Here is a 22,553-nt window from a genome sequence, read left to right on the forward strand (position 1 = left end):
CTCTATTAATTATTAGCTTTCAGTGCAAGGGGTGATCCCAGGATTTGGTGCCCTCCTACTTCTTGAGTAAACGATATTGGTGACACCACCGCTGCTCTGGACGGGGATCCCGGGAGCGGTGACAGGGAGCAGCTTTGTTGTTAGTTCTCCCCTCCGTGGATAGGGGGGTTGGTTGTCCCGGGGCCCGGTGATGGGGGTAGGGATGGTTGGTGCAGGCGGGCTACGGGGCCTGGTGAGGTGCAGGGTCACGGGGGCAGCGCTGTGCCGCACGGCACGGTGGTACTCACTCAGTCCAATGATGAAGACACAGTTCTCGGTAAAACACACGGCTGGATGGACGGGTCCCACAGACGGCTGCGGTGTTGTTGCTCCCGGCAGGTTGATGGTGACTGCCTTTCCCTACACCTAGATACGGTTGATGGTTCCGATGGGTTCCCACCGGTAACCCGCTCCCCAGCCTGGATATGGGCTGGAGGAGCCCCTTTTGCCCGCAGGCTCTGGCCCTGGGAAATGGTTGCCTTGGCGGTGGCGGTGTCTCCCTCCCTTGGTTGGACGGTTGCCTTCTGTCGGGACTTGGCTGCTGGGAAACCCAGGAAGTTCCCTTCGCTAACGGATTCGGCAACTTCACGGCGACTCGTAGCCTTGCCGGGGTCCGTAAGCCCCTGCCAGATGGTGCTGACTTCTCTTTGCGTACCAGTCCGGTACCGCCGGGCCACCGCCCGTCCACGGTCCTTACGGTAAACTCCGATAGGCCACTCCTGCAGACGGTCACCACCGTCTGCCAACCTTGCTGTTCCGTCCGGGCCACACACCCGGACCAACTTCAGTCTGCTCCTTCTCTCCTTCCTTCCACTTTCCACTCACAAACTGATCTCTCTACTCCTAAATTCATCTCAGCTCTTTTCCCGCCTCCAGGACTGTGAACTCCTCGGTGGGCGGGACCAACTGCCTGGCCCACCCCCTGGTGTGGACGTCAGCCCCTGGAGGAGGGCAACAAGGGTTTTGTGTCTGACTTCGGTGTGCCTGCTGGGAGTGTGGGGTGTGTTGTGTTGTTCTCTGTAGCCCCTGGCTTGTCCAGAGTGCCATACTAGCTGCTAACCAGTTCAGCTCTGCTGCATCCTAGCTGCCCAACCAGTTCAGCTCTGCTGTATCCTAGCTGCCCAACCAGTTCAGCTCTGCTGCATCCTAGCTGCCCAACCAGTTCAGCTCTGCTGCATCCTAGCTGCCCAACCAGTTCAGCTCTGCTGCATCCTAGCTGCCCAACCAGTTCACCTATGCTGTATCCTAGCTGCCCAACCAGTTCAGCTCTGCTGCATCCTAGCTGCCCAACCAGTTCAGCTCTGCTGTATTCTAGCTCCCCAACCAGTTCAGCTCTGCTGTATCCTCGCTACCAAACCAGTTCAGCTCTGCTGCATCCTAGCTGCTCAACCAGTTTAGCTCTGCTGTATCCTAGCTGCCCAACCAGTTCAACTCTGCTGCATTCTCGCTGCCCAACCAGTTCAACTCTGCTGCATCCTCGCTGCCCAACCAGTTCAGCTCTGCTGCATCCTAGCTGCCCAACCAGTTCAGCTCTGCTGCATCCTCGCTGCCCAACCAGTTCAGCTCTGCTGCATCCTAGCTGCCAAACCAGTTCAGCTCTGCTGCATCCTCGCTGCCCAACCAGTTCAGCTCTGCTGCATCCTAGCTGCCCAACCAGTTCAGCTCTGCTGGGTCCTGGGTCTGCCTTATTAAAGACAATAGCCACTTCACAGGTTGTGCTAGAATCCTATTTTTAGGGCTTCAGACAGAAGGCCGTAACTTTTCTATTTTTCCGTCAATCTTGCCATGTGGGGCTTGTTTTTTGCGGGACGAGTTGTACTTTTGCATGAAATCATTAGTTTTTCCATATAGTGTACTGGAAAATGGGAAAAAATCCAAGTGCGGTGAAATTGCAAAAGAAGTGCAATTACACAATTATTTTTGGGATATTTTATTCACCCTGTTCTCTATTTGGTGACACTGACCGGTCAGTGGGAAGCCTCAGGTTGGTGCGAGTTCATAGACACCAAACATGTAAACTCTTACTTTCATCTAAGGCATTGAAAAAATGTAGAAGTTTGTCCCCCCAAAAATTGGTCTTTTTGCGCTATTTTCCGAGCCCCGTAGCGGTCTCATTTCTCAGGATCTGGGGTTCGGTGACGGGTTATTTTTTGCGTCTCGAGCTGACGTTTTTAATGATACAATTCTTGTGCAGATGCTGGTCTATGATCGCCTGTTATTGCATTTTAAATAATTTTTGCGGTGCCCAAAAACCGTAATTTTGACCTTTGGAATTTTTTCTTTCGGATATTTTTGAACGCGGTGACACCAGATATGTGTGTGTTTTAAACTGTTTTATTTTCAGAGAAGCCAATGGGGGGTGATGTGAGCTTTTAGGTGGCTTTATTTTTTCACATTTTTAAAAACTTTTTTTAACATTTTTTATTTATCCGCTCCGTACACCTCGTACACACACGGCTCTGCTCCGTACATCTCGTACACACACGGCTCCGCTTCGTCCCCCTCGTACACATGCGGCTCTGCTCCGTACACCTCGAACACACACGGCTCTGCTCCGTACACCTCATACACACACAGCTCTACTCCGTACATCTCGTACACACACGGCTCCGCTTCGTCCCCCTCGTACACATGCGGCTCTGCTCCGTACACCTCGTACACACACGGCTCTGCTCCGTACACGTCGTACACACACGGCTCCGCTCCGTACACCTCATACACACACACGGCTCCGCTCCGTATACCTCGTACACACACACGGCTCCGCTCCGTACACGTCGTACACACACACGGCTCCGCTCCGTACACCTCGTACACACACGGCTCTGCTCCGTACACCTCGTACACACACGGCTCCGCTCCGTACACCTCGTACACACGGCTCCGCTCCGTACACCTCGTACACACGCGGCTCCGCTCCGTACACCTCTTACACACGCGGCTCCGCTCCGTACACCTCTTACACACGCGGCTCCTCTCCGTACACCTCGTACACACACGGCTCCGCTCCGTACACCTCGTACACACACGGCTCCGCTCCGTACACCTCGTACACACACGGCTCTGCTCCGTACACCTCGTACACACACGGCTCTGCTCAGGGCCAGATTAAGGTTGGTGGGGGCCCCTGGGCAGAAAATCTGGTGGGGGCCCAATAACGTTAACAATTTTAGCCGTAACAGTAGAGCACGCACTGTAGCATTTAGATATAAATACTGCACCTCAGTCTCACATTCCCCCTTCTCAGCATACTGTGCCCTCCTCCATAGTGTGCCCTCACACTGGCTACCTTGCTGCCCCTTATCTATACTGCCTATGTCCTTCACTATCCAGTCACTATACTGCACCTGTCTCACATTCCCCCTCCTCAGCATACTGTGCCCTCACACTGGCCACCTTGCTGCCCCTTCTCTATACTGCACCTCAGTCTCACATTCCCCCTCCTCAGCATACTGTGCCCTCCATACTGTGCCCTCACACTGGCCACCTTGCTGCCCCTTATCTATACTGCCTATGTCCTTCACTATTCAGTCACTATACTGTACCTTCGTCTCACATTCCCCCTCCTCAGCATACTGTGCCCTCCATACTGTGCCCTCACACTGGCCACCATGCTGCCCCTTCTCTATACTGCTTATCCCCCACCACTACCCAGTCTCTATACTATGCCCCTCACACTTTTCTTTCCCAATACTGTCTACTTACAATTGTCTCCCACCATACTGCTGCCTCACACTTTCCAATGGTGCCCCCCTGATAAATATGCAAATATGCCGCATCCCCCCAAAGGTACGCCCCTGTACAGTGTACAGGAGAATACATGATTGGTATTCGCAGGGCCGGCTCCAGGTTTTTGTGGGCCCTGGGCGAAAGAGTCTCAGTGGGCCCCATCCACACATAGACATGCACAGATACATTCACATACAGGCATACATACACATATATATTTAAAGAGAAATTCACAAAAACACATATAAATAGACATAAAGACACATCATACATGCACACACAGACACATTTTTATATTTTTATATATATTTTTAATATTGGGAAGCCGGCAACAGTCTCATTCACCTCCCCGCTTGTCTCCATCCAACTCCTCCTGGGCATGTGTCTGTGCCACGCTGATTGGTGGCAGTCACTAACAGACATGGCCGCACATAGAGCACACTAACACCGATGTATATACACATCACAAGAGAGGCTAGGGACATACACATTACTGGGGGGGGGGCATAAATATTACTAAGGAAAGGGGTATGGAGCAATGGGGGGCATACAGCTCTAGAGGGGGGCAGTGGCTCTGAGGTGGGGGGGACAAACAGCTCTGAGGTGGGGGGGTGACATGCAGCTCTTGGGGTATACAGCTCTGGGGTGGAAGGGACATACAACTCTGGGGGTATAGTATTATGCAGCCTCAATATTCCTCCATATAGTATTATGCAGCCCCGATATGGCATTATGCAGCCCCGATATGGCATTATGCAGCCCCGATATGGCATTATGCAGCCCCGATATGGCATTATGCAGCCCCGATATGGCATTATGCAGCCCCGATATGGCATTAGCAGCCTCGATATGGCATTATGCAGCCCCGATATGGCATTATGCAGCCCTGATATGGCACTATGCAGCCCCCATATTACAATAATCAGTCCTCATATAGTACAGTGCAGACCCATATAGCAGTAGGCACCCTCATGTAGTATACAGCCCCCGTATGGCCCTATGCAGCCCCCATATGGCACTATGCAGCCCCCATATTACAATAAGCAGTCCTCATATAGTACAATGCAGACCCATATAGCAGTAGGCACCCTCATGTAGTATACAGCCCCTATATAGCACAATGCAGACCCATATAGCATTAGGCACCCTCATGTAGTACACAGCCCCTATATAGCACAATGCAGACCCAGATAGCATTAGGCATCCTCACGTAGTACACAGCCCCTATATAGCACAGTGCAGAGCCAATAGCATTAGGCATCCTCACATAGTACACAACCCCTATATAGCACAGAGCAGACCAGATAATATTAAGGACCTTCACATAGTACACAGCCCCTATATAGCACAGTGCAGACCCTGATAGCATTAGGCATCCTCATGTAGTATACAGCCCCTATATAGCACAGTGCAGAGTCAGATAGCATTAGGCACCCTCATGTAGTATACAGCCAGTATATAGCACAGTGCAGAGAACCAGATAGCAATAGGCATCCTCATGTAGTGTACAGCCGCCATATCATTTAATGTACCCCCATGGTCGTCTGGCCACAGTGATTGTACATACTCACTTCTCCTCGTTCCCCCGCTGCTCCAGTCTCCTCGGCGCGTCCATTGCTGTCGTTCGACCTATCAGCAGGCGCGCAGTGATGACGTCACCGAGCTCCGCTGCAGAGCTGTCAGAGTGCCAACAGAGACAGTGAGGAGAATCATGAGAGAGAGCCGCCCAATCTCATCATTGCTCTCAATTGTATCGGCAACTGCGATGCCGATACAATTGAAAGTGCGATCCTCGGCGGGGGGGGGGAGGGGGGGCTGGTGACAGCGCTAGCACCGGGCCCCCTGACTAGCAGTACGCAACTCCTGCCACCGCGATTGGGCCCCCCGGCAGCTCAGGGCCCCGGCATTTGACTGGGTTTACTGTGATACAGACACCAGATGTTATACAATATACACATTATATGCCATCTGATGTGTGTACACAGTATATCACACTGCTCTGTACACTGGATGTGATATACCATGTACACAGTATATCACACTACTCTGTACACTGGATGTGGTATACCATGTACACAGTATATCACACTGCTCTGTACACTGGATGTGGTATATAATGTACACAGTATATCACACTGCTCTGTACACTGGATGTGGTAAATAATGTACACAGTATATCACACTACTCTGTACACTGGATGTGGTATACCATGTACACAGTATATCACACTGCTCTGTACACTGGATGTGGTATATAATGTACACAGTATATCACACTGCTCTGTACACTGGATGTGGTATACCATGTACACAGTATATCACACTGGTCTGTACACTGGATGTGGTATACCATGTACACAGTATATCACACTGCTCTGTACACTGGATGTGGTATACCATGTACACAGTATATCACACTGCTCTGTACACTGGATGTGATATACCATGTACACAGTATATCACACTGCTCTGTACACTGGATGTGGTATACCATGTACACAGTATATCACACTGCTCTGTACACTGGATGTGGTATACCATGTACACAGTATATCACACTGCTCTGTACACTGGATGTGGTATATAATGTACACAGTATATCACACTGCTCTGTACACTGGATGTGGTATACGATGTACACAGTATATCACACTGCTCTGTACACTGGATGTGGTATACGATGTACACAGTATATCACACTGCTCTGTACACTGGATGTGGTATACGATGTACACAGTATATCACACTGGTCTGTACACTGGATGTGGTATCCCATGTACACAGTATATCACACTGCACTGTACACTGGATGTGGTATACCATGTACACAGTATATCACACTGCTCTGTACACTGGATGTGGTATCCCATGTAAACAGTATATCACACTGCTCTGTACACTGGATGTGGTATACGATGTACACAGTATATCACACTACTCTGTACACTGGATGTGGTATCCCATGTACACAGTATATCACACTGCTCTGTACACTGGATGTGATATACCATGTACACAGTATATCACACTGCTCTGTACACTGGATGTGGTATACGATGTACACAGTATATCACACTGCTCTGTACACTGGATGTGATATACCATGTACACAGTATATCACACTGCTCTGTACACTGGATGTGATATACCATGTACACAGTATATCACACTACTCTGTACACTGGATGTGATATACCATGTACACAGTATATCACACTACTCTGTACACTGGATGTGGTATACCATGTACACAGTATATCACACTGCTCTGTACACTGGATGTGGTATATAATGTACACAGTATATCACACTGCTCTGTACACTGGATGTGGTATCCCATGTACACAGTATATCACACTGCTCTGTACACTGCATGTGGTATATACACAGATATACAATGCCCTGCACTGATCACACCTGGGCCTACAGCACCTCACATATTCTATATGTAATATGGGCCATATAGTGGAATGTGTGCTGCAGGCTCAGATGTGATCAGTGCAGGATCTGTGTAGTGATGTCTCTGCTGGAGATCAGTGTGAGCTATTGCAGGGGAGGGATGAGGCCGATGACCCGGCACTGACAGCCCGACCTGATCTGCAGCAGGTCACACTCCTGCAATAACTCACACTGGTCCTGCCGGCAGAGCTGCCGCTGACACTATGAAATCCCGTCCTGCTCCCTCCTCACTGCAGCCTCCTGCCCGGCACCATGATGGATGACGTCACTCACCATCATCCACCGAGGCCTCTGCTCCGGTCCTCCCACAAGCTCCTCTACAGCACGAAGAAGCAGCAGCGCGGTGACGTCATCCTTGCAGACTCAGCCCACACAGCATGCAGTGGGCGTGTCTGCAGCATAGTGACGGCCGGATTGAAATTCTCTTAAAGGTACAGTGTGGTCCTGAACCTTAATAAAATGGCGCTCACACTGATGGTGGTGGGGGCCCCCTCAGAAGCTCTTGTGGTGGGGGCCCCTGGGCTGAAGCCCCGCCTGCCCCGCCTATAATCCGGCCCTGGCTCTGCTTAAACCCCTCCTGACCCCACACATAAACTTCCCCTCACCCAGCACCATGACAACCAGCACAGCAGAGTCCTGCATACACTGAGGAGCTGATCATGTGACCCTGACTCCTCCCCTCCATGTGACATCATCACAGGTCCTGTAAGCACAGAGCAGCCATATATCTAGTGTGCGGCTCTGCAGGTGGAGGTAGGTGCAGGGTCTCTATTATTTTGGGGTCACCATTATCATTAACCCCTTCATGTCCAGTTTACTCCGCTTCTTGACCAGGCACATTTTCATATTGTTTTGTACACGCAGTTTAACCCCTTTACGACCGCCGTACGGATAAAACGTCAGTAGTGAAGGGCACTTCTTCCATATCTCTGTATTATAGTGGCGGTAAGGTAACAGTGTATATCGCCCCCCAGCGTCAGATAATCTCCGGGGTGTCAGCTAGCAGGGGTAGCGGAGACCCTGGAGATCACGATTTGGTCGTTTCCAGCCCCCCGGAGACGTGATCACCGGTATACACTGTATATAGATGATCATGTTACAGTAAATGGCGGCGCCAGTAAAACATGATTTATCTCCCACCGGGCATGATCAAACATGTCAGATGGGAGATAAATCCCCTCCCCCGGTCCCCCCGGTCTGGCCAAAGTGCCCCCATTCCCCTCCCCATACTGATCATCTAAGATGGTGGTTGCACGCTGCTTTCATCCTCCTCTGATTTCTGTCCCATGTCAGATGCAACAGAAAAGTCCTCTCAAGGTCCAGCCAAGTCATCACCTGTCACTCCCCGGTCCTCCCCCGGTCTCCCGATACCTGCTGCTGTTTCGGTCCCCGCGATCCCTCCTCATCCTCTCACTCGCCTCCCTGCACACAGTGACATTGAGCTTACTGCAGCCACACTGCTCTCGGCTGGACCCGTGGAGTGTGAGTGCAGTATTCTCAGGTCACTGCAGCCACACAGCTCACATGGAGTGCCTGCACTTCCAGAAAATGGGAAAGTGTTTCCTGAGCGTGCCCCCATAATCTGGAAGGTCCAGAATCGTTGTGGGACCTCCAAAATGGATTGTGGTGGACTGGATTTTTTTTTCAATAAATTGGTAAAAGAGGGAATGTGTGGGGGAGTGTTTTTTCAAATAAATTTGTTTTCGTTAACTTTTTTTTTTTTTAATATTGACTGGGTTAGTGATGTCGGGTATCTGATAAACACCACAACATTACTAACCCCAGGACTGGATGCAAGGTAACATTACACAGCTGGTATTAACCCCATTTATTACCCCGTTTGCCACCGCACAAGGGCAACGGGATGAGCTGGTGCATAGCATCAGAATTGGCACAACTAATAGATGTGCCACTGCTGGGATGGCTGCAGCCTGCTATTTTTTTGCTATGAAGGGCCAAATAACCATAGCCCTTCCCACCCTGAGAATACTAGACCCCAGCTGTCAGCTTCACCTTGGCTGATGATAAAATTTAGAGGGATCCCACATTTTTTTGCCTTTTTTTTTTTTTTAATTATTCATACATAATAAAAAATACAGTGTGGGGTGCCCTCTGTTTTGGATTACCAGCCAAGGTGAAGCTGCCAACTGTGGTCTGCAGGCTGCAGCCGTCTGCTTTACCCTAGCTGGTTTATAAAAACTGGGTGGGATCCCACATAGTTTTTTTAATGATTTCTTTTTGTCTAAATACAAGGCTAAACACCCTTTAGTGCCATGTAAAAGTCACTAAATGGTGCCAGCTTAGAATATGCCAGGGGGGTGGGTGGGACATTATATATGTGTTTTACCTCTGTCTCTCCATCCATCTATCCTAGCTTTTTAGGCTGCCTGCACACGATTAGGGTTTGCAGCGTTTTGGATGCAGAGTACTTTTTGATGCGTCCAGAACGCTGCGTTGTGCAGTACAAGTGCATTAGAAGGATTTTTGAATCTCCTGAACACTGTTCTTGTTTTTTTCTGTTGCATAAACTGACCTGCAGTTGTCCACGGGGAAAAAAGAGCTAAAGTCTGCAGCAGCCTAAACCTGGATCGTGGGTCCGGGCAGCTGCGTTCTCCAGTGGACAATACTCACATCTCTGCAGGAAGGCTGACACTGCATCCTAGACACAGTGTTGCCGGGTCATGGGCACATAGCCTAAAAGTGAAAAAAGTGGCGCTACAGCAACATTTTGTGAAGTATCTGTGGGTTCAAAATGCTCACTATACCCCTGAATAAAATTCTTGAGGGTCTAGTTTTCAAAATAGGGTCACTTGTGGGGGTCTCTGCTTTATAGGTACTTTAGGGGTCCTGCAAATGCGACATGGTGCCCGCAATTTATTTCATCTTTTCCAAAATTTCCATGATGCTCCTTCTGTTATGAGCCCTCCCGTTTATCCAAACAGAGATTTTTAGCCACATGTGGGGTATCACTGCGCTCATAAGAAATTGTATAACAAACCGTGGTGTCCACATTTTAGTGTTGCCTCTTGAAAGTGAGAAATTTGGTCCTAAAGCAACATTTTTGTGAAAAAAAAAAATAAAAATTTTCAATATGACAACATAAGATTATCAAATTCTATAAAATACTTGTGGGTTAAAAATGCTCAATGTACCCCTGGAGAAAATCCTTGAGGGGTCTAGTTTCCAAAATGTGATCACTTTTGATGGAGCTCCACTGTTTAGGCACCTCAGGAGCTCCAAACGCCACATGGCGTTTGCTAATGATTCCATCCAATTGGGCAGTCAAATGGTGCTCCTTCCCTTTCAAACCCTGCCGTGCTCCAAAACAGTTGGTTTCCACCACATATGAGGTATCTGTGTACTCAGGAAAAATTGCACAATATATTGTATTTGCATTTTTCCTGTTACCCTTGTGAAAAAAAGAGCTTTGATGTCACTTTGATGCCCATTTTGTGCCAGTTTTGTACTTTTTTTATTTGCTGCTTTTCAGTGTATTCACATCAGGGCTCCGCACTATATTGTATTTTATTAATGTGATTTTTTTTAATGTTTGTTGTTAAACGTGTAAAGAAAAAACAAAAAAGTAAAAACTGAAAAAAAAATCCAAAAATTAACCAACTTCAGCCTCGAACAAGAAACTTGATGAATAAGAAACCATCTTCAGCATTGTGTCTGATGTCGAGCGATACCAGATTGAAAATAAGGGAAATGTCTGTTTTTAGCACATATATATATATATAACTGACTGACAGCCGCTCAGCATTGGAACCTGCTGTCAGTCAGCGCTGAGAGTGCGGTATACTGAGCGGTGGCTAGAACTGCATCGGGGCCACCCCTATGACTGAAAGCTGGACGCCGTCTCAATATATGCCTATGATCACATTTACATATTTCATAGCTATTTTGTAACACTTCTTATTTTGTATATTTGGCTGTTTTTTACCTGGTCGGGGCTAATAACAGAGATTTGGATTGACAGTGATATTTTCCTATATGTCACACATATGGAAGGTATTACGAACCGGCGCCACCATAGCCGCAAGCAGCCTGCTGCGGTTCCTGTTGCGCCCAGGCGCCGGCTGCCGTTCTTGGCCGTGCCTCGGGTCGTCCAGTTGGCTGTTCCTTCCACCACGTCTAAGTGTGGAGAGGCGGCTAGTGCGCATGCGTGCGCCGATTTACCCCAGCCAGAGTTTAAGCCCGGTGTTTTGCCTAGTGAGCATGCTCAGCCTGATTGTGTTATGTCTGAGACTAAGTCCTCAGTTCAGGCTCCTGAGCATGCTCCCACAATTAACCCTAACAGCCTCTTTGCACAGGTACTTGGACTTCGTGCTGTGTCTAAGTTCTGGGATGTGCCTACTGAGCATGCTCAAACTGATAGTCTGCTTTCTGAGCCTGTTGCTCAGGCTACTGGGCATGCTCAGGCACTTAGTGCATCAGAGGCTAGGTCCGGTAAGGACCTCACTGAGCATGTCCGTGAGGTGGCAGGCCCTGATAGGGCAGAGGGTGTCAGGTGTCCTGATGACGTGGCAACTCCGGACTGGCTTGCAGAGGCCCGCCCCTATGATCTGGCACCGTGACCTCAGTATTGGTCGTCAGACGATGACTGGTGAAGTGTTTGGGGCGTGGCTGCCATGAGGTCATCAATGACGTGGCGGTTCCGGATAGGTCGCATGTGACGTCACTGATGACATGGCACTCTGCTATTGGACCTTGGTGGTTCCACCCTGGGTTTGGGGCGGACCCAGGTTATAAAAGGGGCTGGAGACAACATGGAGGGGCGCAGTCTTCACTTTTGCTCAGTCAGAGCACACCTCCATGTTAGAGCCTCATTGCGGCATAAGCCTATGTTGGGAAGCGGTAGGTAGGGTTAGGCGAACGGTGCCTGTCACGCCAAGATTCGTGGCTCGGCACATCAGGGTCAGGCGCCGTGCTTCCCTCCTGCCGTTCCAGTCTTGCTATAGCAGCCCAGTGGCGTTAACTGGGCTGCGGCTGCTGTGCTTCCTGTCCGATTGTGCCCCCTACGCACACGGACAACGCACCTGCTGCGCCACCTGTCCGATTGTGCCCCCTACGCACACGGACAACGCACCTGCTCCGCCACCTGTCCGGTTGTGCCCCCTACGCGCACGGACAGCGTACCCCAGGACCCCTGTGGAGTTAACAGGGTGTTCCTTATCCTCCTCGGCTTCCCGGTCAACGCTACTGGTGTACCCATCTGGCCTGACGTGTCCTACACACACGTGGCCAGTCGAGAGGTGGCCAGAAACGCTAATCGGAGGACCGCTCGGCCTGACGTGTCCTACACACGTGGCCGACAGGGCGCTTTCGTGGCGGTCTTCCGGTCAACGCTACCTGGTTACCACCCGGCCTGACGTGTTTCCTGCACACGTGGTTGGTGTAGCGCTAGGTGCACCAAAACGCTAATCGGGTTGTCGTTCGGTCTGACGTGTCCCAACACACGTGACCGGTTCCCAGAGTCCCTGGGTTATCTCAGAGCCATCCAGCTCTATAGTCTCCGCCTAACCCTCAGGTGCCAGCAGCTCCTTTGTCATCTGGAGCACGGTGGGCCCCGACTGGCGATTAATATATATACCCCCTGGTCCTAATCTGCCGGTCCCCCCGTAACAGAAGGGGGCGGTGGGGGGTCAGTTCAGTATTTATTTATATTTTCATCTTCCTTCCCTTGTAACTCGGGGCTGATATAATGATCACATGGCCTCTGTGTATGGGGGAGGAGGCACCGTCAGCTCTTTCTACCCTGTTTCCTCGAAAATAAGACCTATCCTGAAAATAAGCCCTAGTGGGATTTTTGGGAGCCTTTTTGAGTATACAGTCCCTGGCAGAAGTTCTGTCGCTTATCCATGTTATGTAAATAAAAGCTTATAACCTGACTTTAAATTCATCCATTAGTTTTATGAATTACTCTTTTGAAAGATGAAACCCTCCCAAATTTGGTTTAGGTTATGAAAATAAAGTTGCTGCAAAGCTGAAATATTGATCATTTAATGAACACAGAAAGGTCAGATTTGGCAAGACAAAAGTTTTGTCGCTCACAGAAAGTAATGTGAAATTCAAACAAATAATTAACTTGTTGCATAACATTGGAGAATGAAGTTGTGGTGCTATTAAAGCCATATTTAATATTTTGTGTGACTTCCATGAGCTTGAAGGACTGCATCCATGCGGTTCAACAATGGTTCATACAATTTATTGATGAAGTCATCAGGGATAGCAAAGAATGCATCTTACATGCCTCCCAGAGGTCATCTAGATTCTTTGGTTTTGTCTTCCAAGCTTCCTCTTTCCTCCTACCCCAAACATGCTCAATGATGTTCATGTCTGGTGACTGGGCTGGCCAGTCCTTGAGCACCTTGATCTTCTTTGCCAGGAGGAACTTTGTTGTACAGATGGATGTATGACATGGAGCACCATCCTGCTGCAGAATTTTACCCCTTTTATGATTGGGAATGTAAGAGGTAGCTAATACTTCTTGATATTTTAGGCTATTGATATTGCCTTCCACCTTGCAAATTTTTCGCACACCTCCATACTGAATGTAACCCCAGACCATGATCTTTCTGGGTGTATTTTGGATCCATACGGGCTCCAGTAGGTCTCCTGCAGTAGTTGTGGTGGCTGTGGTGTAATTCAACTGAAGATTCATCAGAGAAATCCACCTTCTGCCACTTTTCCAGCGTCCATCTGTTTAGCAGGCTGTGGGACTTGGCAAATGCCACACGGTTTTTTAATTGCCTTTTATTTAGTGCTGGCTTCTGGGCACTGATTCCACCATGGAGGCCATTTTAACACAGAATCCTACAAACTGTTCTAGTTCACACATGGACTTGAGGTGACCAGGCCTGATGGAGCTCTGGTGCAGCGGAAAAGGGTTGGATTTGGATTTTCTAACCAACAAACGTTCCTCCTGAGCAGTTGTCTTGCGGGGTCTGCCGGACCTGGGCTTGTCAAAAATATCTCCAGTCTCTTCAAATCTTTTTTTAATTCTTTATACTTGACGCTGAGACACTTTAAAGGTGCCAGACACCTCTGCAGTGGATCTACCCTTCAGTCTCTTGATAATCAAGGCTTCGGTCGCAGGGTGGATTTTTGGCATGTTGTCAGAGGTCAAGTTGCAGTTCAACTCAAGGTCTGGGGTGCTGGGTTTCTTTTTATACACACCCACTAATTAACCGATCATTTAGTGAGCACAGGTGAGGATGTAAACTAGGATTGGGTGCATTATATGACAAAGCGACAAAACTTTTGTCTTGCCAAAATCTGACCTTTCTGTGTTCATTAAATGATCAATATTTTGAGCAACTTTATTTTCATAACCTAAACCGAATTTCAGAGGGTTTCAGCTTTCAAAAGGTTAATTTATAAAACCAATGGATGAATTTAAAGTGGGGTTATAAGCTTTTATTTACATAACATGGATAAGCGACACAACTTCTGTCAGGGAGTGTACTTAAAATATAAGCCCTACCCCAAAAATAAACCTTGGTTGTGGTTCCATAATGAATTGGCCAAACATCTAAAAAAGTTAAAGAATACAGCAGGACGTTTATCAAAGAAAGCGGACACCCCCAAAAGAAAGCAAATATCCCCCCCAAAAAAAATAATCGCACTTACCAGGCCCCAAACAATTTCAGTTCGCAAGTACCGATGGTGGATGGGCTCTCACACAGAGATCTGTGTTACTGTCAGGTCCCTCACCATTCCCGCTGTATTGCACCGCAGAGCTGTGTATATAGTGACAGAGAAGGCAGAGGCAGTAATAAACTGTCTGTGCCTTATGTAGATATGGACGGATTTCCTCTCCATTGCTACATGATTGTGTGTAGCTCTTTTATTTTTCCACCCACATTGCCGTATAAAGCATAGTAATTTGTTTGTTTGTTTTTTTTCTTTAAAATGACTCTACTGGAAATTAAGTAAAAATTCAAAATGCGGTGAAATGGTGAAAAAAAAAAAGTAATTCCATAATTTATTTTTTTTTAATATTTTTTACTACATTCACGATGTGCTGGCAGTGAGCGGTCAGCGTGATTCTCCAGGTCAGTGTGATTACGGCAATATCAGACATTTCTTATTATCTAAGTGGTGACTAGAGATGAGCGGACCCGTGGACGTTCGGCTTCTGCTGGTCCAGCTGAACATTTGTAAAGATCGGTTCTGGACTTGACCTGAACTTTATTTGAAATCACTGATTGGCAGTTCGGGTCTCCGCCCACATGCAGCCATAAACAGATCACTTCCGGGGGAGGGCGAGTTTTTTCAGTTTTATTTCTTGGTGCACAATACTTCTGATCACACGAGAGTGGTTTCCATACGTGAAGCTCCCGAACCCAAAACTGAACTTTACTATCTTGGAGAAGTCTGAGTTTATACCGAAAACCGAACTTCAGGTTCACTCATCTCTAGAAGTGAATAAAAATCAGACTTTTGTAAAAAAAAAAAAAAAAAAAATCGGTTTGTGTCTCCATTTTCCGATATCAGAGTTGAGTGAGGACTTGTTTTTTGCTTGATGAGCCGACGTTTTCATTGATACCATTTTAAGTGAAATACTCTTATGGGTCGGTTTTGCTAATTCATTTCATGTTGAAATTTTTTTTAACTGCCCAAATGATATCTTCCCTCCATTATTATCTCCATTAATTTTACATATCGACTCATCTCCTTCCCATTCAGGTCCTTATACTATTGTATCCTCTCAGTGGTTTTATTCTATATAAGAGAATTCTCCTGATTGCCCCGTGAAGGATGGATATGGACAGGGACAAGATGGCGGAGAGGATATTACACCTCACCCTAGAGATCCTCTTCCGGCTTACTGGAGAGGTGAGAGATTCTGATGACGTCACATTACATCATTCTTATCTATGGGAATAACAGATGGACAGAACTGGAGAGGTGAGGACTCTGGAAATGTCTGGAGTGAGATTTATTACTGTGTCTCTCCATAACCAGGATTACACAGTAGTGAAGAAGACCTCTAGTGAGCGCTGTCAGGCCCCTGTGTCTGAGGGATGGGGAAGACCCCTGAGCCCAATCACGGGGCCTCCACCTCACCCCCCGATACATGAGGACATCAATGACCAGAAGATCCTAGAACTCACCTACAAGATGATTGAGCTGCTGACTGGAGAGGTGACACTGCTGGGAATGCTGGGACATTATACAGTAACGCTATGAAGGGATCGGGGGTGACGGTATCATTGTATGTGTCAGGTTCCTATAAGGTGTCAGGACGTCACCGTCTATTTCTCCATGGAGGAGTGGGAGTATTTAGAACAGGGGTGGGGAACCTCCGGCCCGCGGGCCGTATGCGGCCCGCGATGACATTTAATGCGGCCCCCGGGCACATTCCAGGCTACCCCAGTGCTCGAGCGGCACTTGCGCTTTTGCCAGCCGCCGGCCCTTTAAAATCCCAGTGCGTTATGGGTAGATGCTAGAATGTACGGGCTATTTACAGATCCTGATTGCAGCCCGTACTAGAATGTACGGGCTCTTTTCGGGACCTGACTACAGCCCATACATTCTAGACTGAACCCGGGACTGTGCTCGCATGCTGAGGGTTTACCTTGAGGGCGGGGTAAACAGCGCGCTGTGCTCCAGTCACAGCAGAAGAGGTGCAGCAGATGCCTCCCTGCTGTACATGCCTCCCGGACCTGTGCTATGTGACTCCTCCTCCTCCCCTTGTACTGTGAGTATGCAACCCATCGCTGCCCCCTCATCCAGTGCTGTGTACCCCCTAGTACTGTGTGTAGCCCCAAGTGCCTTATACCCCCCAGTACTGTGTGTAACCCCTCAGTGCTGTGTAATCTGTGCAGCCTCCTAGTGCTGTCAGTGCTGCCACATCGTGCTCTCCCTGCTGCCTCCTAGTGCTGTCACCTAATGCTCTCCATGCTGCCTTTTAGTGCTGTCACTGTCAGTGCTCTTTGTGCTGCCACCTAGTGTTCTTTGTGCTGCCACCTAGTGCTCTTTGTGCTGCCACCTAGTGCTCTTTGTGCTGCCACCTAGTGCTCTTTGTGCTGCCACCTAGTGCTCTCTGTGCTTCCACCTAGTGCTCTCTGTGCTGCCACCTAGTGCTCTCTGTGCTGTCACTGTCAGTGCTCTTTGCGCTGCCACCTAGTGCTCCCTGTGCTGCCACCTAGTGCTCCCTGTGCTGCCACCTAGTGCTCCCTGTGCTGCCACCTAGTGCTCCCTGTGCTGCCGCCTAGCGCTCTCTGTGCTGCCACCTAGTGCTCCCTGTGCTGCCACCTAGTGCTCCCTGTGCTGCCGCCTAGCGCTCTCTGTGCTGCCGCCTACCGCTCTCTGTGCTGCCGCCTAGCGCTCTCTGTGCTGCCCGTTGTGCTGCCTAGTGCTGTCCGTTGTGCCGCCTAGTGCTGTCCATTGTGCCGCCTAGTGCTGTCCGTTGTGCCGCCTAGTGCTGTCCGTTATGCCGCCTAGTGCTGTCCGTTGTGCCGCTGCCTAGTGCTGTTCGTGCTGCCACCTAGTTCTGTCCGTGCTGCTGTGTCGCCCTGGGCAAGCCAGGGGACACAGATAACAACACACACGCACCCCACATTCCCTGTAGGTACACCAGCTAACCCACAAATCCTTGTTGCCTTCCTCCAGAGGCTGATGATTCACACCAGGGGGTGGAGCCAGGCGGTTGGTGTCCGCCCACCAAGGAGATCACAGCTCTGGAGGCAGGAAGTTCCAGGTTGTTCAGCCAGGGAGGAGAAAGGAGTAGGAGGTGAACAGAGTGTAGCTCAGGAGAGAGCTAGAGTGAAACAGCAGTGAAAGTGACAGAAAGCCTGAAGTTGGTCTGTGGCTGTGTGCCCAGACGGAGTCAGCAAGGTCAGCAGACAGTGGTGAAGATCTGCAGTGGGACTGTCTGGAGGTTGCTGGAAGGACCACGGAGGCTGTGTGTATCCGGGGGTCTGGAGCAGTATACAAAGGGCAGTCAGCACCAGAGCAGGGGCTTCTCGGATCCCAGCAAGGCTTGCAGTCGCTGTAAATTGCTAAATCCGTTAGTGAAGGGGACGTATATCCCCCAACAAGCAAGTCCTGATTGACGGCAAAGGTCCAACCACAACGGGGAAACACCGCCACCGCCAAGGCACCAGTTTCCCAGGGCCGGCGCCTGCGGGCAAAGTGTGGAGCTCCTCCGGCACAGATTGCAGTCGGGGAGCGGGTAACCGGTGGGAATCCACCGCTACCAAACAGACATTTCAAAGGTGCAGGGAAGAGACCGTCACCGCTAACTGCAGGGAACCGCAGCACCGTGAACCGTCCGAGGGACCCGTCCAACCAGCCGTTTGTTTACCGAGAACTGTGTCGTGTTTACTGGCTGAGTGAGTACCTCAGTGCCGCAAGGCACAGCGCTGCCCCTGCGCCCCTGCACCCCACTGGGCCCCGGGATCACCAACCCCTACCCACGGAGGGGCAACACAACAACTGGCTGCTCCACATCACCATCCCCGGGATCCCCACATTGAGCAGCGGTGGTGAAATCACCACAACCGTGGGTGGCGTCACGAACTATAACAATCCCCACACCCAACCACAAAACCCCCCTTTCACTCACGGGCGAGGAGTGTCGCTCGAGAAACCCCGGGATCCGGCCCACCGCTCGAGCCACCACTGAGCAGCTGCCGGACCCGAGCAGAAGGGGTGAGCGCGGTGTGCTGACACCCTCCTCCCCGCCCGCGACACTGCCACCTAGCGCTCTCTGTGCTGCCGCCTAGCGCTCTCTGTGCTGCCGCCTAGCGCTGTCCGTTGTGCCGCCTAGCGCTGTCCGTTGTGCCGCCTAGTGCTGTCCGTTGTGCCGCCTAGTGCTGTCCGTTGTGCCGCCTAGTGCTGTCCGTTGTCCCGCCTAGTGCTGTCCGTTGTACCGCCGCCTAGTGCTGTCTGTGCCCGCCACTAGTGCTGTCCATGCTTAGCATCTCCTGTGATCTATACGCTCCTCCTGTGATGTATACGCCCCAGCCTGTCCTGGGATGTATATGCCTCAATGTTTCCTGTGATGTATATGCGCCCCAGTGTCTTCTGTGATGTATATGCCCCAGCTTCTCCTGGGATGTGTATGCCCCCAGCCTCTCCAGACCAAGACAAACCTGGAAAAGCAGTTGTGAGAAACAAAATGATCAATATCACCGAACATCACAGCCGCTCCAGCCACCACATTAGGGGTGAGTTAATTAATTGTTTGACCAAATATAGCCTGGTCGTTTTCAAGTTGATAATTTGGTGCGGCCCCTGAAGGTTGGTAGAAAATTCCAAATGGCCCCCGGCAGTAAAAAGGTTCCCCACCCCTGATTTAGAAGGACACAAAGATCTGTACAAGGACGTCATGATGGAGGATCCCCAGCCCCTCACATCACCTGGTAATAGACAGGACTAAATACACACGGCCTATAATTATCTGTATGTAAGGAATGAATTCAGTCCCTGTATGTGTCTCCTCCAGTTCTATCCAGTAAGAGGACAACACCAGAGAGATGTCCCCGTCCTCTTCTCCCACAGGACTGTAAACAAGAAGATCCCGATGTTCCTCAGGATCATCAGGTAGATGGAGAGAAGGTGCCATGAAATCTCCCTATGATGTGTAGACGGCTGTGAAGGTCTTGTGCTCAGTCTTGTTTTATCCTCCAGTATTATATGTGTTATACTTGTGTAATGAGAGCGGTGGAGATGGCAGGATTAGAGCTGATCATAGATGTGACTTCTCCATCTGTCTGTGACTTTTACAATATTTCTTTCAGGGTGAAGATCTGCCCCATATTAATACTACAGAGACATATGTGAGGGGTGATGAGCGGAGTAAAGAGGATATTCCTACAGATAACCGCCCAGGTGAGTAGTGACCACTAAATGCACAGAAGTCACAGATTCTTCTCAGTCACCGGCTGTGGCTGCTTTATCAGGGTTGTAGTCCGACCATATCAAATGGTCACCATTCTGCTGCTAGACCACCACATGCTCCTCCACCCAAAACTGTCCCCTTTATTTTGAGCATTGGACGCTCTTCTGTTGGAGTGAGATCTGTATCAGCCGGATCTCACAGGTAGGATCCATTCTATCCCCTTAGCTGCCCAGATCTCTAATCTGTAAAGCCAAATGACAGCGTACGTAGAATGTGCAGACAACTTAGAAAATCATGGGAAGAAGAATCTAATCTGTATGGTGGACCCCTAAGAGAAAGCGGAGGGTAATGATGCTGGTGACCTCCTAGATTCTTAGTTTGGTGCCGTGTTCATCAGTTGAATAAAGATTGATTGCTCTCAGTGGGAGAAACAAAATAATAATCTTGTAGGTGATGAAGAGACCTAAGTAGTCTGGAAAGCTTGCTTTGTAACATAATGTTGCTTTTTAATGGCTAATAAAAATGATCATAAATAGGGATGAGCGAACCCGAACTGTAAAGTTTTGGGTCCGTACTGGACACTTTGTGTTTGGTGGTGAAGCCTGAAGACAAACTTAGGGGTACTTTGCACACTATGACATCGCAAGCCGAGGGTAGCGATGCCGAGCGCGATAGTCCCCGCCCCCGTCGCAGCAGCGATATCTTGTGATTGCTGCCGTAGCGAACATTATTGGTATGGCAGCTGCACATGCACTTACCTGCCCTGCGACATTGCGATGGCCGGCGACCCGCCTCCTTTCTAAGGGGGCGGGTCGTGCAGCGTCACAGCGATGTCACATGGCAGGCGGCCAATAGAAGCAGGGGGCGGAGATGAGCGGGACGTAAACATCCAGCCCACCTCCTTCATTCCTCATTGCAGCCAGGATGCAGGTAAGGTGATGTTCCTCGCTCCTGCGGCTTCACACACAGCGATGTGTGCTGCCGCAGGAATGAGGAACAACATCGTAACATCGGTCCTTCCGAAATTATGGAAATTACCGACGCTACACCAATCATACGATTTTGACGCTTTTGCGCTCGTTAATCATAGTAAAAATGATTCACATACTCTGATGTTGACAGCGACACCGGATGTGCGTCACTTTCGATTTGACCCCACCGACATCGCACCTGCGATGTCGTAGTGTGCAAAGTACCCCTTAGTGTACGTCCGGTTCCTGTTCAGGTTTGTAACCCAAATAAAGCTTGTTGAAAGGTTGCAGAGCAGCCAATCAGGAAGATTTTAGGCTGTGGCAATTCTGGAGCCATTGCAGCTGTGCCAATTATTGTCATGGCTGTGACTGGCCGGCGCATCCTGTGACTTAGCCTGTATAAAGGCCATTTTGCGTTGACTAGAATAGGGAGAGTACACTGCTGGTGTGAGGGACAGTGATGGGTGCAGTTACTAAAATACAAATACATTGTAGGGATAGGACACTGTGGGAGTGAGGGACAGTGATGGGTGCATGTAACTCAAAATCAAATACAGCGCTGCTTTACATAGTGGTCCAAAACAGCAGCGTACAGGCCGTGTAATCTATTGGCTAGATCATACTGTGCTGCATCACACAGCTTCACGTAGCACTCCAAAACAGCACATACAGGCTTTATTATAGTCATTCTCTGTATACAGGCCGTTTAATAATCTGAATGAGAAGAACATCTAAAAGGGGACGTGGCCGTGGTGTCTTTTGGTTGTTGTGCTGTTGGTCATGGTGCTGCTGGTGGTGGTGCTGCTGGTATTGTAGCTGCTTTAAGGCGAGGACCTGGTAGATGTGTGCCTAATACGCTCCAAATTGAAACACTTTCTTCTGGTGCACGCAGGCTGCAGGCTGGTCTTCATCATTTCTTGGCCCAAGTACCGCTGCACGACTGGTGAGGCCAGAGCTTGAGGTGGTTTTAGATTATATGGCTACCAGTGCCTCTAGTTCCTTTCATTGTCTTCCACCCGGTCCACACCTGAAAGCTCAGTCGTCTCCTAAGTTCTATGGTCAACTTCCTTCCACAAAAAAACATTCAAAATCAGTTAAGCATTGTGAGCCACAAGTCATGCAGCAATGAGTTATGCTTTTTGATGACTCTACTGACTGGAGTCCTGTGGCCCATCCACCTTTCTCTGCCTCAGAGGTGGAAGAGACAGAGTTCACTGACGCCCAACCACTTGTTGTGTGGACTATGAGTCCGTGAGAAGGCTTGTGTACACGATCTGCAGATTACCACACCACAGCTCAGAGGATGATGAAACAGGTGCCAAATGCTGTGGATTTCATCAGTGTGCAGACTAAGAAGGAGGGCAGGGCTGAGGAGTAGGGGAAGACTACACAAGGGATGACGACAAGATGCTTGACCCCACGTGGAGCAAAGGCCGTGATAGTCACGTGCGCAGTTCAAATGAAGAAAAAGTGTTCCAAGGGCATGACCATGCTCTGTTGCC

General features: G+C 49.5%; 1 protein-coding gene across 1 annotated transcript in view; it reads left to right on the forward strand.

Moving 5' to 3' along the window:
- LOC142259329 (uncharacterized) overlaps positions 1-22,553 on the forward strand; it is a gene marked incomplete at its 5' end in the record, with an annotated part of 130,824 nt that overhangs the window by 18,193 nt on the left and 90,078 nt on the right. The window contains 3 exon segments of the mRNA XM_075331796.1: positions 19,538-19,601; positions 19,685-19,782; positions 19,980-20,070. Of these exon segments, the coding sequence (XP_075187911.1) occupies positions 19,538-19,601; positions 19,685-19,782; positions 19,980-20,070 (253 nt within the window).

Source organism: Anomaloglossus baeobatrachus (assembly GCF_048569485.1).
Source record: "Anomaloglossus baeobatrachus isolate aAnoBae1 chromosome 5 unlocalized genomic scaffold, aAnoBae1.hap1 SUPER_5_unloc_8, whole genome shotgun sequence".
Lineage (NCBI taxonomy): Eukaryota > Metazoa > Chordata > Amphibia > Anura > Aromobatidae > Anomaloglossus > Anomaloglossus baeobatrachus.